The 17,783-nt window shown below is 36.9% G+C and overlaps 1 protein-coding gene across 6 annotated transcripts in view; it reads right to left on the reverse strand.

Moving 5' to 3' along the window:
• Positions 1–17,783, reverse strand: part of ARFIP1 (ADP-ribosylation factor interacting protein 1) — a 145,209-nt gene that overhangs the window by 51,645 nt on the left and 75,781 nt on the right. For all 6 annotated transcript variants that reach the window (XM_011973221.1, XM_011973218.1, XM_011973223.1 and 3 more), the window contains one exon: positions 1,430–1,538. In XM_011973221.1, coding sequence (XP_011828611.1) covers positions 1,430–1,538 — 109 coding nt within the window. The remainder of the gene's footprint in view (positions 1–1,429; positions 1,539–17,783) is intronic.

Consider the following 17,783-nt stretch of genomic DNA (forward strand, 5'->3'; position numbering starts at 1 on the left):
TTTTTAAAAAAAAAATACAGAATACTAATATCTGCAAGAGGGCTATGGTTTACAAGGCATGGACATAACTGTTTCTTCATTTTGTAAAATTTAATGCAGCATTAAAATTAATATGCGCTTAATTGAACTGAACATAAACTATAGCTACACTTCACAGTCCTGTCTAGAACATCTATTTCCCACATCTAAATGTTTACATGGCTTTACTTTCGCTTGAGTTAAAAAAAAAAAAAAGTTTAAAAAAGTTATCACAAGTAAAAGCATTAAGAAAGGAGGCAATATTAAAAACAGACATAGATATGAGATGTATGCAGAAAAGAGTTAACATAGCAGGTCTAACTGCCTATCCTTAAAAAGGCTGGCATGCGGGAACTTGAATTTTGGGAGGATTCCCTCCATTGCCAGAATGATTACGAGTGCCTCACTGTGCTTAAGCTGTTTACCTGCAATGTGGCCTATGCTGCTTACCTGCTTTCCTTCTGGAAGTCTAGAATCTTGTTATGTAACAGACAGAGAAACCTATGTGATCAGCTCCCCGTAAAAATCCCAAGCATGGAGTTTCTAAGTGAGCTTCCCTAGTTAGCAAAATTTCACATATGTTGTCAGTCTCACTGCTGCAGGAATTAAGCAAGTCCTGTGCGATTAAGCTGGGAGAAGATTCTTGGAAGCTTATGCCTGGTTTTCCTCAGACTTAGCTCATGCACTTTTTGCCTTTACTGATTGTGCTTGCTACTCTCATTACAACAAATCATAGCCATGAGTGTCACTATGTAAGTCCTGTGAGTTCTCCTAGCAAATTACTGATTTGGTTAAAGGAATGTTTAAAGAATAATAATTTGGCAGACATGTAAGAACAGCTTGGAAGAGTCAGCAACTGAGGCAAGATCAATCATAAGATACCACTATATCTCAGGTATTCAATAGCTACACTTTAGGATAGAGAGGTGGTCAAAAGAATGGAGAGAAGGGGTGAAATTTGGGAATAATTAAGAGTAATTAAAATACAAACTTTTAGTGAGTGTGGTCTTGGAGACCTTCTATATAAGTAAAAAGTTCATTTTTCTATTTGCTTTGAAATAAGAAATCTGTATTTACGAAAATCAACACTGATTTATAAATTTCATAGTTACACGTTAAAATAATCTACGTCTACATTTCTGATATAATTTTTGTTTTTATTTCAGTATTTTACAACCAATTCTTAAATAATAACCAGTGATATCATGCACATTGATCTGTTTATATAAAGGAGACTACTGAAATAATTCCTATAATACTTAAATTGAAGAGCAAAAGGATGACATTTATAATCAATGTTTTATCACAGAATGAAAGGCCTTCATTCTTGTGCTTTATTAATAAAGGTAGCATTTGGTGAACTTCTCCCATCCTCCACCCCAGCCATCTTTACAAATATATGGGCTCTTACCTTGAAATGCTCCTGCTTCAATAACCCCCTCTTTGGTATTGTCAAAGCCATGAGATGTAATTTGAGTTTCTGAGAGACCAAGTCCAGATGGTAATGAATGCTTCAAATCCTTAGCAAGAGTTAAATAAAATAAAAAAAACTTTGTAAAAAATCCCACATGATGTGACAGTTCAGAATAATTGTATCCTTTTAATCAAATCATAGATTATTTTTCTCTCTGCTATGCAGTATTCCCTTATGCTGTCATGGCATTCTATAATGATGTATAATCAGCAGCAAATACAGCAAGATTTGTATTAAGTGGTATTGTGTACATCACATACAATACACTTTTATCATTCTGGAATTAAGCAGCAGGCAGATATTAAAATTCAATGTAAAAATTTTAATCTTACTGATACATCAGAAAAATTATTTTAACGAGCAAAATTAAGATCATTCAATTGCCATGTCTAATATGTAAAAACTGACTGGTGTCTAATATAACCACAATGAGCCTGTCTAATGCATAGTATAAACAAATCACTCACTTGCCATGTTAATTTCTCTTCCATTTCAAGAGGGCTTCTCTGACTTCAATCAGGGTGAGGTAAACAAAACTGTATTTAGATTTACATTGCACAATGAAAATAGTTAACCTAACTGCAAATTAGCCTGTAACAGAACCTTATTATAATAAAAATAATATTCAACACTGAGTCTTAAGAGCTTAAAAAGTATAAAAAGTCAAGAAGCAAAACGTTCTTTAAAAGGCACAATCCTAGTTAAGTATATTCTAAGTTTTTTTTTTCCAGAACTTTGTAAATTAAATCTCAGGGCTTAAATAATAATTAGGCAAAAAGGCCAAGTAAAACTGTAAAATCACCAGGAAGTAAAGCTGAGGCTACGGTCCACTGGCTTCAAGTGATGCAACAATTATTAATAATGTAGACTTAAATCTGGCCTATCCACACGACTAGAACTTCAGAGAAATCAAACTGAAATGAAGGCATTCAATCTAAAATAAAACCACTTTTCTATTTACCTTTATTAAATTTTCATGGGAATTTCAGGGCTATGACAAGTTAAAAGTAAACACAGCTAGTAAGCTAAATTTTTAGACTGATCATAGTTTGAGATAGCAGATTTTAGATCATAAATATATATAACTAGTGTTATATATTTTTTTCTAATCCATTACACCTTTTCTTGATGAAGTGGTAAAGAATAGAGCCTATAGCAGGGGTCCAGGATATTTCTCCAAAAACAGAGTTACACTTTTTTTTTTTTAAACCTAGGACAAAACATACACATCTTAATCAGTAGGTGAAGGCAATATGCAATCAAAAAGGAAAGTATATAACAATTTATAATGTAGTTAAGAATTCAGAAGAGGGAATGATCAGTGTGCATTCAACAGAAGAAAAGTCTTAATGGAAGAGATGGATTCTAAGCTGCATCAATGACCAACATGGACGATATGGAATGCTGGAGGGATGGAATAGGGTTAGGAAGGGTTCATCTTCAACCTAGTAGAAAAACTTTTGGAGGACAGGGTGGGTAGCACTGGGCAGTCGTTATTATATTATTGGGATAGCATGGAGGCCAGCAACTAGGCTCCCATGGCCAACGTTGCTAAATGTCTATGTTGCGAGATAGGGGTAAATGAATCAGAAAATTTTGAGTAACGGGTTTACTTGATTTGGTTAAAGGATTGCTTAAAGAATATTAATTTGGTAGACATGTAAGAACAGCTTGGAAGAGTTAGAAACTGAGGCAAGATCAATCATAAGATACCACTATATCTCAGTATTCAAACAGCTAAAGTTTAGGATAGACAGGTGACCAAAAGAATGGACAGAAGGGATGAAATTTAGGAATAATTAAGAGTAATTAAAATATAAACTTTTAATGAAAATTCAGGGTATAGAGATATGTCAAATATAATAATAAAGTGGTATAGCTAAGATAATATATACTATTGAAATAAGAAGCCCTTTCAGAAGTTAATCCCCATAATCATGAACCGAAATGCAAAGGGATTATTAAATCACTAGCCAAGAAGATTTGATCTTAAACAATCATATCTGCTCTGCTACTGAAGTAAAAATAGTATAGGACAAGTTAAGTGATATGGTTGTATAATGTAACTTGAAAACACCCTATTTTGGAATGTTTGCTGAAGAAGTTTCCATCTGGATTCTAATGTTCTCCTAAATGTACTCCTTAAATGTACTTGATGTTTTTCTTGACCAATGTATAAGCCATGCTCAATTACCCTTTCTTCCTGAAGTTTTTCACTATTTTCAATGTAGAACTAACTAACTTACATATCGTAGAAATACAGTAAGAATGACTTGGTTCATCATCCCTGTACTTCTGAGAAAAGGTATATGCTGTAAATGAAAATAGATAGCTATAAAGAATAGAAACAAAACAGTTCCTAAAGATGAATAGAATCTTCCAGGTGCTAGGCCATAGAGTCATGCTTTTCTCTACTTTGCATCATCTTTGGAGGACTCTCTGGGACTCTATTACGACCAGGTACCCAGGTCCAGAGTATGCTGAATCTCTATCACTAAACTTCTTTAGTTAACCATGAACATTTATTAGAATACATGATTTCAAATTAAATACATCGAATATAATTTCCATTCTGAAAGGTCGAGTTTTACATTGCTTAAAACTATTCTTACATATTTTCACTAAAACATTTTAAAAACTGAAGTATAAAAAAGCCAATTTGGTTCAATTAAATTAAAAATAGTTTTTAAAATTCTCTCCAGATTCTAACACCTAAGAACGCAAAAACAAACACCTATATACTGACCTCCTACTGTCTGTTAATAACATTTGCAGGCTGTCTATGAAATCTAAAAATCTACCTCGTCATAAGTATCTTTGTTTAATTTTAGCCATTTTAGTTTCATCCATTCAATCTTAAATCTCCAATTTTGCAGCTTGGTTTCCTTTTTCTAGCTAAACAAATACCTGTCCAGTTACTGACTAATTTATTATTGGAAATAAATTAAATGGAGGGGATTGTGTCTGGGAATGGCTCCTTTATCCTGTAGTTCTCAACACTGGGATTTCATCACACTGGCAGTGAGATGTGTGTAAAGTGATTTGTTACTAATAGTAGTTGAAAGCAAAACATTTATCAACTTCAGTGTGTAAAGTATTCATATTACTGTAGGTTCAAGGTAATCTCTGTGATTCTTTCATTGCATTTTAGTATGATTTTTGGACTCAGAGATACAGGGTGGAATTTCAGACGGCAAACAAAATTGTTTAGCACTTTGGACATCAGTGAAAATGTCTGAGAACTAGCTCTGATTTCAAATGCATCCATTATTTCAAAAAATAATAACTAGCCCTCATCTGATAAGGCAGGCAGTTTGATATAACGGATGCAATGTGGGCTCTGAAGTCAGCTCAGATGTACCTGAGTTTGAATCCTGGCTCCAGTCACTTAATGGCTGCATCACCCCAGGCAAGTAATCTGAATTGCTGAGTTTCCTGACTGTAAAATGATAATGTTAAGGGATAATTATTCTTACCTCATAGACAACATACAAAAAGTACACTACAACATCTGGTACTTCAAGTATTAATGTCTTTCTCCTTCATCCCAATTTTTAAATAGAACTCTTCTGGAGACTAGAAGTTGGAATGATGAAAGATTATTTTCTTATATTTAAAACTGACCATTATATCTAAGAATGTATTTTCATATCACTTAGGATTAGTGATTTTTATTTTCTGAGTGACAAAGTCATGAAATTATAAGTATTTCCACCCTTAGTATTATGCTTACAACCCCATCTTAATCATGTTAGAGCATGCCTAGATGTGAAACTAACCATATAATTAACTTCTGATATCCAGTGACTTTAAACAGAGCAACTAGATAGAAGTTACAAGTCCGAGAGATCTGTTTTAAAATGTATAAAACAATATCTTTAGTAGAAATAGAGTTTCTCAGTGAGAGACCAAAAAATGTGGGAAAAAAGATATGCTTTAAAGGGGAGGTGATGAGTTTGATACAAAAAGTGAGGAATGTACAGAGTACAAACCAAAAAACGCAAGAAAAGCCTAGCTGGAAGATCATTAAAAGTAAGTACCTTCAGTAGCAAAAGGAATGTTTTCAAACTAAGAGAATTTGAAAGATATTTTGAAAGAGAAATTGAAAGATTTCTCTAAAGAGAATTTGAAAGATAAACTGGTCTTTGAAACAGTCATTGGAACACTTGTGAAAATCCTCAAGACTACAAGCTTGGGAATTCTGAAGAACATCACTCTATATTCAATAAGTGAGGCATCTGAGGAATTCTAGACCCCAAGACACATGATTGGTTACCTACTGTACATAAAATCCAAATCAAACTCTTTCTTTCAAAGAGATAAACTGGTCAGGCATGGTGGTTCACACCTGTAATCCTAGCACTTTGGGAGGTCGAGACAAGAGGATTGCTTGAGCTCAGGAATTTGAGACTAGCCTAGGCAACATGGCAAAACTCCAACTCTAAAAAAATACAAAAATTCAGCTGGGCATGGTGGCATGCGCCTGCAGTCCCAGCTACTTGGGAGGCCGAGGTAGAAGGATGGCTTGAGCCCAGGCGACGGAGGTTGCCATGAGCCAGTTCCTGTGACTGTCCTATAGACTGGACAGCAGAGCCAGACTCTGCCTCAAAAAAACAAAAACAAAAAACAAAAAAGAGAGATAAACTAGTAAGTCTCTTATATAGGAAAATAAAAATATTGGCCTTGGGTCTCAAATGGGTCTCTCAAAACATTAGATTTCCAACTAAAAGTCTTTTTATCATCTGGTTTGGATATGAGGTTTGGATCAGAGATTTACAGGGCTTGCTCCTTTGAAGATAATCTACAACATAGCAATCCCCTCCAACCCCCACAAAAGAACTCCCTATTCCCCTTACCTTGTTCTATTTTTCTAATAGCAGTGACCACTAAGTGATATATTATGTGTATATCTGTTTATTTTTGTGACCCCTCACTATACTATAGCCATCATGAGAGCAGGGTTGTTGTTTATTTTGTTTACTGCTATACACCCAGCACCTGAAATAGCACCTGAGATATAGGAGGATCAAATAAATATTTGAATAGATAAATAATGAATTTGTTGAATGAACTAAAGGATTTATGATTCAATGCCATGAAGATTAAGAAGCTGCAATAATAACAGGTTTATTATGAAATATAATTTAATGCATATTTGCTTATTCTTACATTAGACTTTTTGGGCAGAGAAAGAGGTAAGGTACACTCCTTGCCATCTCATTGGAGACAAGATATACATTAACATAAAAGTTGAACATGGTGCCAAAGTAAAGACACTAAGTATCAGAGGAATTCAGAATAGACTAAGTACATAAAAAACAAATAGGAAAGAAGAAAGCACTGCCTGAGCTATGGAACATAAATTATTTATTTACTTATTTTATTTTACTTTTTTGAGATAAGGTCTGGCTCTATCGCCCAGGCTGGAGTGCAGTGGTGCGATCTGGGCCCACTGTAACCTCCGCCCCCGGGCTCAAGCCATCCTCCCACCTCAGCCTCCCAAGTAGCTGGGGATTACAGACATGCACCACCACACCCGGCTAATTTTTGTACTTTTAGTAGAGACTAAAAATACAAAGAGTTTCGCCATGTTGCCCCAGGTGGTCTCAAACTCATGAACTCAAGTGATCCACCCATTTCAGCCTCCCAAAGTGCTGGAATTACAGGTGTGACCCAACAGGCACGGCTTATTTATTTACTTATGTATTGAATCAACATCTAATGACCATCAACTTCACGACAGCCACTGCTCTAGACACTACAGACATGGCAGTGAAGGAAAAACAGATAAAGTCCCTGCCCACATAGACTCATGTTCTGGGGGGTGGGGACATAGGGAGGGAGGAGATTGATAGTAAACAAACATAGGTGGTAACAAGTCCTGTAATTAATAAACAAGTAAATAAGTTTTTGTTTTTGTTTTTAAAGGCAGGATAAGAGGGATAGAGAGTGACAGACAAAGGTTGCCACTTTAGATGCAGGATTCTGGGAAGGTCTCTCTGAGGAGATAAATTGTGAAGAGAGTCCTGAACAAAGTGAGGGAGTAATAAGCTGGGTTGTTGAGGCACTGGTGTTATTAAACTAAACTATCCTAACTGAAATTAATGTATATTGGAAATATACAAAGCAAGAACTGTCTATATATTACGTCATTTCATCTTGACAAACACTTGAAGTACTTACAGATGAGAAAACTGGGACACAGAAGTATGTCATTTTGATAGTAACTAGCAATATGGTTAGGACTAAGCTTCCAGAAGCAATATTAACTGTAATGTATTATAAATGTAAATAGCCATAGGCAATTTATTGGATACTTAGAATTTATTTTAGCTAGTATGTTTTCTAAAAGATTTACTTAAAGAAATAGCTTTAAAAAAAACACTATTTCAGAACCTGCTTAGGTTTAAGCACACTAATAGGAATATGTTCTAAAGCTGTAATTTCCTATTGGTACAAAACAAATGAACTGCCTTTATCCTATTCACTCATTTCCTAATATCACTTAAAACCTCTTGTCACAGGACAACACCCTTTTCCACTAAACATTGTTTTGAAGAACACTTAGAGTCAAAAAGAAAACATTTCTTACACTCAATTTTTACTTACTTCCTATTTTTAAACCAAGTCTCCAAGTCTGTTCATTTCACTGAATAAGTGACCTTTAACTTTCTCAGTTAGTTTTTAATATCTAAAATCAATGGTTTCTAGTTTTAAATATTAGTATTCCTTTTATTCATATTTATATTACTAGAATCTTCCCTTTCTGAAAGACAAATATATCACTTACAAAATAAAATGCTGTCAAATCACTGAAATAATTTGTAAACTTTGCAAGTTTGGTCATTAGGTCAACTATTTTTGGAATGGCTTTCTTGAATGTTGCCTTGCTTAAGTCTTGACAGCTTTTCAGTAGCTTATGTTTTAGTGAAGATAACAGCTTTCCTTAAGGAAAAAAGTACCAAAACACCCCTCAAAATACAAGAAATGTAAAAAACAAAACAAAACAAAAAAAACCCCTAACATCTGAACACAAACAACATACAAATGGCACAGAGTTGTCCTTTGGAAGATTGGTTCCAGGATCCCTTGGATACCAAAGTACATGGATGCTCAAGTCCCTTATACAAAATGCATAATATTTACCTATACTGTATACACATCCTCTCTGTATACTTTTAAATAATCTCTAGATTACTTACAATACCAAATACAATGTAAATGTCATGTAAATAGCTGTTATACTGTATTGCTTTTAAATCTGTGTTATTTTTAATTGTATTGTTATTTTTTATTTTATTTCATTTATTTCCCCAAATATTTTCAATGCAGTTGGTTGAATCTGTGGATGTGGACCCTGGGATACAGAACCTGGGATAAAGACAGCTGACTGTATAGGTCCAGAATGGTTATGTTAGATGTATCCTTGGAACTTTATCAGAAAGAACAATACTCATCTGAATCATTCTCCTGTCATAGGATATCGTATAAATTTCTGGAAAAGAGATATAATAGTAGTACTATCTGGGAGCACGGGACTAAGTAATGTGTTATTAAATAGTACACATGATAGATAATTCTGATTACCTAACTTTTCAAGCAGTTATAGAGACACCTTTCATCTTGTCACCTATGGCCTCTTAGAAGAGACAACGTAAGAGAGAGGCTTCAAGATGGCTGATTAGAGGCATTTCGCACTCCCCTCCTCCATTAAAAAGAACCAAAAGAGTAGATAATCACACTTTGAATACATTATCCAAGACAGACCACTGGAATTCAACAGAAAAGTGACAGGAAATATCTAAAGCAAGGAAGGAGAAGGAAGCAAGGCAACCTGCTCTGGCAGGATCAGCTGGGAGGCAAAAGGAGACTTCCCTATATGGGAAAGAGGTAAATGACAGATCCTCAGAAGTCTACATTCCCACTGTGAACTCTTGCAATCCTAGCTACAAGAGAGCCCCTGGACCCTTATGGGCCCTGAAACAAACATAGGCAGCTGCCAGGAGACTGTGTGATGACACTGCCCCAGAAAGGAGGCTCACTCTGGGTCCCACATGCTCTCTGAGATCGAAGCAGATATAGCAAGGTACCATTTCAGAACTCTGCTCCCAACAGACCTCATACTGTCCTGAAAAACAAGAGAAGCACGGACTGCTGGCCCTAGGACTTAGGTGCAAGTGACAGCAGACTACTGCATCCAGGACTGAGGCACAAGCACTGCAGGGGCCGAGATCTGAGGGGCATAGATGTTCCCTATCCACCAGCCTAGGCTGCCGCCAGTCACTAAAGGCAGCACCACCCTCTCTAGTGGAAGTGCAGAATCAGAGCTGTTGCCACCTCCCACCCACACATTCTGCACTCCACCCCTCCCCACCACAGCTAGCACACCTGTATACACCATGGGGGGCCTGAGGACAAGCCTACCCAACCTAGCTTCCCCACCCCCTACAGCTGTGCCAGAACACATAGTCTGGGGACCACAGCACTGCCCAGCCCAGTCCACTACCATGGGCACCTGAACACTCCTCCAGAGGACCTGAGGTTGGACCTACCCCCCCAGCTGCTACCACCTCAGTTGGCACCTACTTGCATGCACTCCCTGAGGGCCTGGAGAGTAGTCCGCCCAGCCCATCATAGCCACTGCCAACACCTGTGCACACTACTCAGGACCCAAACGGTCATCTGCTACTGCCACTGCCATTGCCCACGCTATGCTGGCTGTCTAGAGGCCCAAGAACCTGCCCACCTGCCTGGCCCACTGCTGCCACTACTGGCATCCAAGTAAGCCATCTGGAGGCCCAAAAATCCACTCGCCTGGACCCATTAACACTGGTGCCAGCATATACCATGCTGGGGCCAAAGGACAGGCATGCTCAGCCCACCACTGCTACAACTGGGGCCTGAAGACTATCTGGGGCCTGAAATCTAAAGCAAAACTTCACCACAGCTTCCACTAATAACTGTATACTTAATCCACTGAGGAAAATCACAGATACCACTGATGCTGTATATAGCCAAAGAAATTACACAGAGTACACTACTGCATGCACAAGAATCAAAGTCAAAGTAGCCTACTCACCCAACACCATAGATACAACTTCAGGAAAAAGTCCTCCCCTACAACAGCAAATTCAAACTAATGGAGAAACGGTTAAACCAGGTATCAATGTAAAGATACAAAAAACATGAACAAGCAAGGAAATATAATACCGCCAAAGGATCACAATGATTCTCCAGCAACAGATCCCAACCAAAAAGAAATTCAGGAAATCTTGGAAAAAGAATTCAAACTACTGATTCCCAAGATGAAGATACAAGAGAATTCTGAAAAACAATAGAGGGAAATCAGAAAAACAATTCAGGATATGAATGAGAAATTTGCCAAAGAGACAAAGATCATAAAAAAGGAAACAGAAATTTTGGAATTGAAGAATTCATTGCTTGAAATACAAAATACATTCAAAAACTTCAATAATAGACTAGTTCATGCAGAATAAAGAATCTCAGAACTTGGCTGGGTGTGGTGGCTCATGCCTGTAATACCAGCACCTTGAGAGGCTAAGGCAGGTGGATCACCAGAGGTCAGGAGTTCGAGACCAACCTGGCCAACATGGTGAAACCCCATCTCTACTAAAAATACAAAAATTAGCTGAGTGTGGTGGCACGTGCCTGTAATCCCAGATGCACAGGCGGTTGAGGCAGGAGAATCGCTTGAACTCGGGAGGCGGAGGTTTCAGTGAGCCAAGATCGTGCCCCACTGCACTTCAGCCTGAGTGATAGAGTGAGACTCAGTCTCAAAAAGAAAAAAAGAAAAAAAAAAAAAAAGAATCTCAGAACTTGAAGACAGGTCTTTTGAAAGAACCCAATCAGAAAAAAATAAAGAATAAAAAAGAATGAGGAAAGTATTCATGACATGAGACAACATAAAGTGACCAAAAAAGAATGAGGAAACTATTCATGACATGAGACAACATAAAGTGACCAAATATTCATATTATTGGGGTCTCAGAGGGTGAAGAGAGAACGAAAGTGTTAGAAAACCTATTTAATAAAACAATAAATGAAAACTGTCCAAGTCTAGCAAGAGATTTAGGCGTCCAGATACAGGAGGTTCTCAGATCACCAAACTGATACAATACAAACAGATCTTCTCCATGGCACATTATAGTCAAAATGTCCAAAGTCAACAATAGAGAATTCTAAAAACAGTAAGAAAGTGTCTAATCACCTACAAAGGAACCCCCACAAAGGAACCACTACCAGTGGATTTCTCAGGAGATAGAGGCAGGAGAGAATGGGATGATATATTTGAAGTGCAGAAAGAAAAAAAACTGCCAGCCAAGGATACTATATCCAACGAAATTACCAGGAGGAGAAATAAAGTCTTTCCTAGACAAGCAAAAGCTGAGGTAATTCCTCACCACAGACAGGCACTACAATAAATGCTCAACGGAATGCTAAACCTGGAAGCAAAAGGACATTTTACCATCAAAACACATGAACATATAAAACTCACAGGTAAAGCAAACACATAAATGACAAACAGAAAAGACTCAAATGGCACCACTACAGAAAACCACCAAACCATAACGAGAAACAATCAGGCAAAAATAAGGAACAAAGATTATACAAAATAACCAAAAACCAATTAACAATATGAGAAAAAAAAATACCAATAATAATCTTAAATGCAAATGGAGACAACTGTAGCTAAGGACATTACAGTCACTCAAATCACTCCCTATTGTCTGCTGGGGTTCTTTACTAAACAAACAAAAGTTCTTCTAGAAGACAACCCTACTGTCCTATAGGTAAAACAGGTGTAAAATCTGAAAAGCACTAAGGCCTTCCTATGCCTAAGCTGCTACTAACAGAAGGAGCCTAACTAAAAACGATAAAAATAGGTTCAATTCCAATTCTGAAGAGAACTATCATTCCAACACGGTTTCACAGCTAAATGCAAAACAAAATGATATGGGCTATGTGAGAGGAATTTATGATTTGTGAGATAATACTCGGGATTTTATGAGCTTGTTGACTGTTTTCAATAAAATACTCATTCTCTAAGTAACATAGTTCACCAAAATTTTAAATATGCTTTCTTTATATAACTTTTAAATTTCTTTTCCTTTTTTTTTTTTTTTTGAGATGGAGTTTCGTTCTGTCACCCAGGCTGAAGTGCAATGGTACGATCTCGGTTCACTACAACCTCCACCTCCCGGGTTCAAGCAATTCTCCTTCCTCAGCCTCCTGAGAAGCTGGGACTACAGGCACACACTGCCATATCTTTCTAATTTCTTTTGTATTTTAGTAGAGATGGGGTTTCACCGTGTTGCTCAGGCTGCTCTCAAACTCCTGAACTCAATCTGCCGGCCTCAGCCTCCCAAAACGCTGGGATTACGGGCATGAGCCACTGCACCTGGCCAACCCTCAAATTTTTTAAGTGTATCAGTTTTGTAAGTCTGTGCCTAGCTTGGCAACTTTTAAAGTATCTGCTACTGAATTTACTCCTATATTTTCCAGAATATATTTCAGAGACAATGAACCCATTTATAATTAACAACGTAAAATTCCTAATTTGCATTTTTATGTTGCTGACATTCAATTCAAAGTTTAACACTTCACAAGGCCAAGCTTAACAAGTGTACAATAAAATGGCATAAACCTGAGTTAACCTTTTATTCAAGCTTTTAGGATAATGCTGGATTATTGAACAGTTTTAAAAAATATTTTTCAAACAATTAAGCTAAAACAAAATATGCTTTTGGCAAAAGCTCCAAACACGTTTTTGTACATTTTGAGTTCTTTTAAAAGAATACAAAGTAATATCTGTAGTAATAGCTTTCATAAAGCTGTGAAAAATAATGTCTCCATTTTGTATATTTTAATAGAGGTTATTATAATTATGACATTAAAAACATAAGTTTAGAACTTAAAATTTAGCATGGTAATACTTTTGAACTGAAGTTAGTGTAAAACCAACACGTGAAGAACACAAAACGTTCAGCAAATTTGTTTTAAAATATGTATCCCTGGCCGGGTGCGGTGGCTCAAGCCTGTAATCCCAGCACTTCGGGAGGTCAAGAGATCGAGACCATCCTGGCTAACACGGTGAAACCCCGGCTCTACTAAAAAAAAAAAGAATACAAAAAACTAGCTGGGCGAGGAGGCGGGCGCCTGTAGTCCCAGCTACTGGGGAGGCTTAGGCAGACGAATGGCGTAAACCCGGAAGGCGGAGCTTGCAGTGAACTGAGATCCGGCCACTGCACTCCAGCCTGGGCGTCAGAGCAAGACTCCGTCTCAAAAAACAAACAAAAAAAGTATCCTTGAGAATGTCCTAAGTCTCACTCCTCTTCTGCCATTGATGACTGAACTTGTTTCCCATGCCCATGCCTCTATTACTGTCAGCCCCGCAATTAATTCTTTAAACTGTAGCCAGAGACAGTTTTCTAAAATGCGAACCCAACTGAGACACACCCATTTTTATAGCATTTAGTGGCTCTCCATTGCCTTTTAGGTAAACACTAAACTCTTCGATATGGTTTTAAGGTTTTGCAGGATCTACTATCTACTTCTCTCTCTAGCCTTTCTCACACACCTGCCCTCACATTCTCCATTCCAACATGAATTTCCAGTTCTACGGTCTCACACTTCCTTCGGGTTGTTACAGTTGCTTCTGATGAGAATATTTTTCACCCTTTATCTGGCTAGGTCATCCTTCAGACCTCAGTTTATATAGTAATCACTCAGGTAATCTTTCCATGCTCCTACCAGTACTCAGACTATGCTATACTTGGCTTAGCATAACATTTTTCACATGGTATTAAAATTAACTCGTCTATATTCTCTCTCCCCACTCCGAAGACCGTATGCTAAGATCAGGGAGCTTATCTATCTTGTTCACCACTTGTATTCTTGACATCTAGCACAGTGTCTATTACTTTATTCAGCAAGAAATTTTCTCAATAACATCTCATCCTTCAAAATGGACAAAACCTTCCAAAGCATCTACATAATACATTTTTTAAAGAAACAAACTGAAAAACTTATGTTAAATGTTTGATGAATTCTGTTAATTTAAAATCTCCTTTGTTAGTTTAACAGTTAGCTGTCTATAAAAAATATTTGCCAGAAGCAAAGCTACTATTAGAACAGCCTCCACATCCCCAGTTCTGTAACATTATTAACCCTCCTTATAGTGGCCTCTCTGCTTCTCCACAATTATCTTGAGTTTTATAAAACTGATTATCTTCCAACATTCTACTTATCAACATTCTATTGTTAGGAGGCAGGGTCAGCATTTTCTAAGCTCTCTATTGGTACTTCTAAACAACCAGTTCTCAAACTTTAATTTCAGTAGGAATCACTTGAGGATCCTGTTAAAAATGCAGATTGCTCTTAGCTGCCTGTTGTGATTCTCACTGAGTTGGAATGAGAAGCCCAGAAATCCGAATTTCACAAGGAAATCAGGTGATTCTGATGCAGGCGATCCTTAGTCTATTTTGAGGAACTGTTGTAAAGAACTGCTTTCCATTCTTGTGCAACTCTGCCCCTATCCTACCCCCGTTTCCTGTGTGTAACCTTCCTCACTGCCCTCCTCCCCACCTCAACACTGTCATCTACCTTCTTTCCAATCAATTTCAAATATTTATTGAGGGCTTTGGCACATCTAGGGCTTCTGCTTCATCCCTAACTCTCACCATTAAACTGGGTGTTTCTAACCTCTTGCATGTTGTTGGGCACATTTTCAGGAAATGTTTATAGATGTTCAGTTAGCAATTCCTTCCAAGCTGATATATTAGCTGTCTAGGCTGAAAGTTTTCCTAGATCATTAAAAATACAGTCCACTAACGTCATGGTATATAGTAGGTTGCTGTATTTTAAAATATAAATTGTAAAACACTTAAAATCTGTTCCATGAGCCTGCCTACCTATGTTGATGCAGAATGACAGGGGATAGTAATAATGACATGTAAAGGTATGTGATTTTATTTTCCCTCAGTATACTTGCAGAAATGCCTAAAATTGGTAATCTGGATCAGGTTTGGGAATCTGTCGTTGGACAACATGCCAAAAAAGTGTCAGGGCAGATAAGACATTTTAGACTTAGTATAACCCAATCTATACCTTAGTCTCAGATTTCAGTAACATCTTCAACTCTAATGCCTTTCATCTTTCATACTGCATATTCCACTCAGGCAACCTAAACTCAAATTGCCACTCTTAGACCTTGTCCTCATTTGGGAAGCAACACTTCTAGACTCTCATTTTAATAAGTTTAATAAGTCACTTTATGATCACAATATCCTCCTATATCTTATTCCATCTAATCAAGACAGTAAATCTCCTAACATTTTTATTAATATTTTTTCCATTTTACCACCAGGCACATACACACCCACCACAGACACACAATTTCAATCTTCCTTTCTCCCTCTGTCTCATTCAATCATTCAACAATATTTAACAAGAACTTACAGTACCTTTTGGTGGTTCACTGCCCACCCTCTTGGCCTCACCTACTTAGTCTAGATTCTAAGTAGTTCAGAAGCCTGAATCATGTACCAACTTGCATCAAAGAAATACTGAATTCATTCACATACTATCACTGTGGAAATATTTATATGTATCTACATTCAAAATAACTCCTCCAAGAAATTTAAGAACAACATATTCCTAATAGCTTTTGTTTCTAAATAAGGACACACTCTCAGATTATAATTTAAGACAGATAAGCCTTCAACCTTTCATTATGAACTGTATTTTCAACAGGACTCTCAATCCAGAATTAATTTAATGTATATGTATATTAAAAATATACTTAAAATATTAATTTATAGTAATAGTATTAAGAGTATAGCCTATAGCTGAAAAGCAAGCAGTATTAAAATGAATCTAGATTTGCATGGGTTCAACAATCCTTGAAAATCATTTGCCATCATCTCTAAAAGGGACCAACATACATATTAGGTCAAAACTGGCTCTCTGAAAAAGTCCCCATCAAATCATTATTGCCATTGACTGAGCTACCACATTTTTTAGGTGTGAGTAACGTGGAAACATTATAACGTGGAAACATTATATTGCATTCCTACATAGAATGGAGACAAACTGTCGTCACATGCTATGAGAACTCTAGGGTAGGATGGCTGAAGTAGAAAAGATGTCAACTTTTAAGTCTATTAACTAGAATTCATTCTTTTATTGAGCAACTATTATGAACCATAAATTGTGCTGTGTATACACACTATCTCTGACCTAACAGTGATTCCGATCTCTTGGGAAAAGCAGATAAATAAGTTACAACATGTGACTGGTAAGGGTAGGAGTTGGAGGAACAGTGTTCCAACAATTTCTTGTATTTCTTTCCCAAATCTTCTCCAGATTGTAGTGTGTGATATTGCAGACTGCTAAGTACAAGGGAATGAAGAAATGACTTAGTTCAACAAAATCATTAAAAATTAAAACAATAACAACAAAGACTCCACACTCACAAACCCAAATATCACATGCAGCGAAATTAAGGACACAAGATGTATCAACTGTAAGATTGCAATATCTCTTCCCTGGTTTTTCAGAGAAGTCTAAAAATCTGGTTTCTAGTCCTCGTACTCGCTTACATGGATAAACATTCATTTATTCACCAAACATTTATTAAAAGGCCCTCTTTGGTAGTACATGCCAAAAACTGTTACCAAACCCTGGAAGTAAGGTAATGAAAGAGAGTGCTCTTGCACTCACTGCACTTATAGTCAAATCACATAAGCTTTTGGTACACCTATTTAATTAATACTGGGTAATTCCATAACAACTTCAAGGGCCTTTTTCCTCCACTGTAAAATAACATAGTGAGACTCAGAGATCTCTAAGATACTTCTACTGAACGAATACTCTGTGATTTAACTTAAAACTTAGAGGTGGGAGGTTCTCAAGACTCAGGGAACCTTATGCAGGGTTCAGGGGGTCCTAAGCTCACTAAATCTGAATGCAAAATTTGGTAGGTTTGTGTATGTACGTTTTCCTAGAGAAAGCGTTCATAGGTAAAAACACCCTAAATTTGTGGATTTTTGTTTTGGGCCTTCCACAGGAAAAATTCCATTTGAACTAGGTCTAATGAGGCAACGTCTTTAAATCTACCAACTATAAATGAATTCACAAGAAATTTCAACCATGTGGAGTTAATATGATTTGCTTCCGCTCTTAAACTCATGGTATGAGTTGCAAATTTCTAATTAACTTTGACCAGCACTATAACAGCATCCATTACAAATACTACACACAGTTTACAAAT

The sequence above is a fragment of the Mandrillus leucophaeus genome, unplaced genomic scaffold (assembly GCF_000951045.1).
Source record: "Mandrillus leucophaeus isolate KB7577 unplaced genomic scaffold, Mleu.le_1.0 Scaffold136, whole genome shotgun sequence".
Classification (NCBI taxonomy): domain Eukaryota; kingdom Metazoa; phylum Chordata; class Mammalia; order Primates; family Cercopithecidae; genus Mandrillus; species Mandrillus leucophaeus.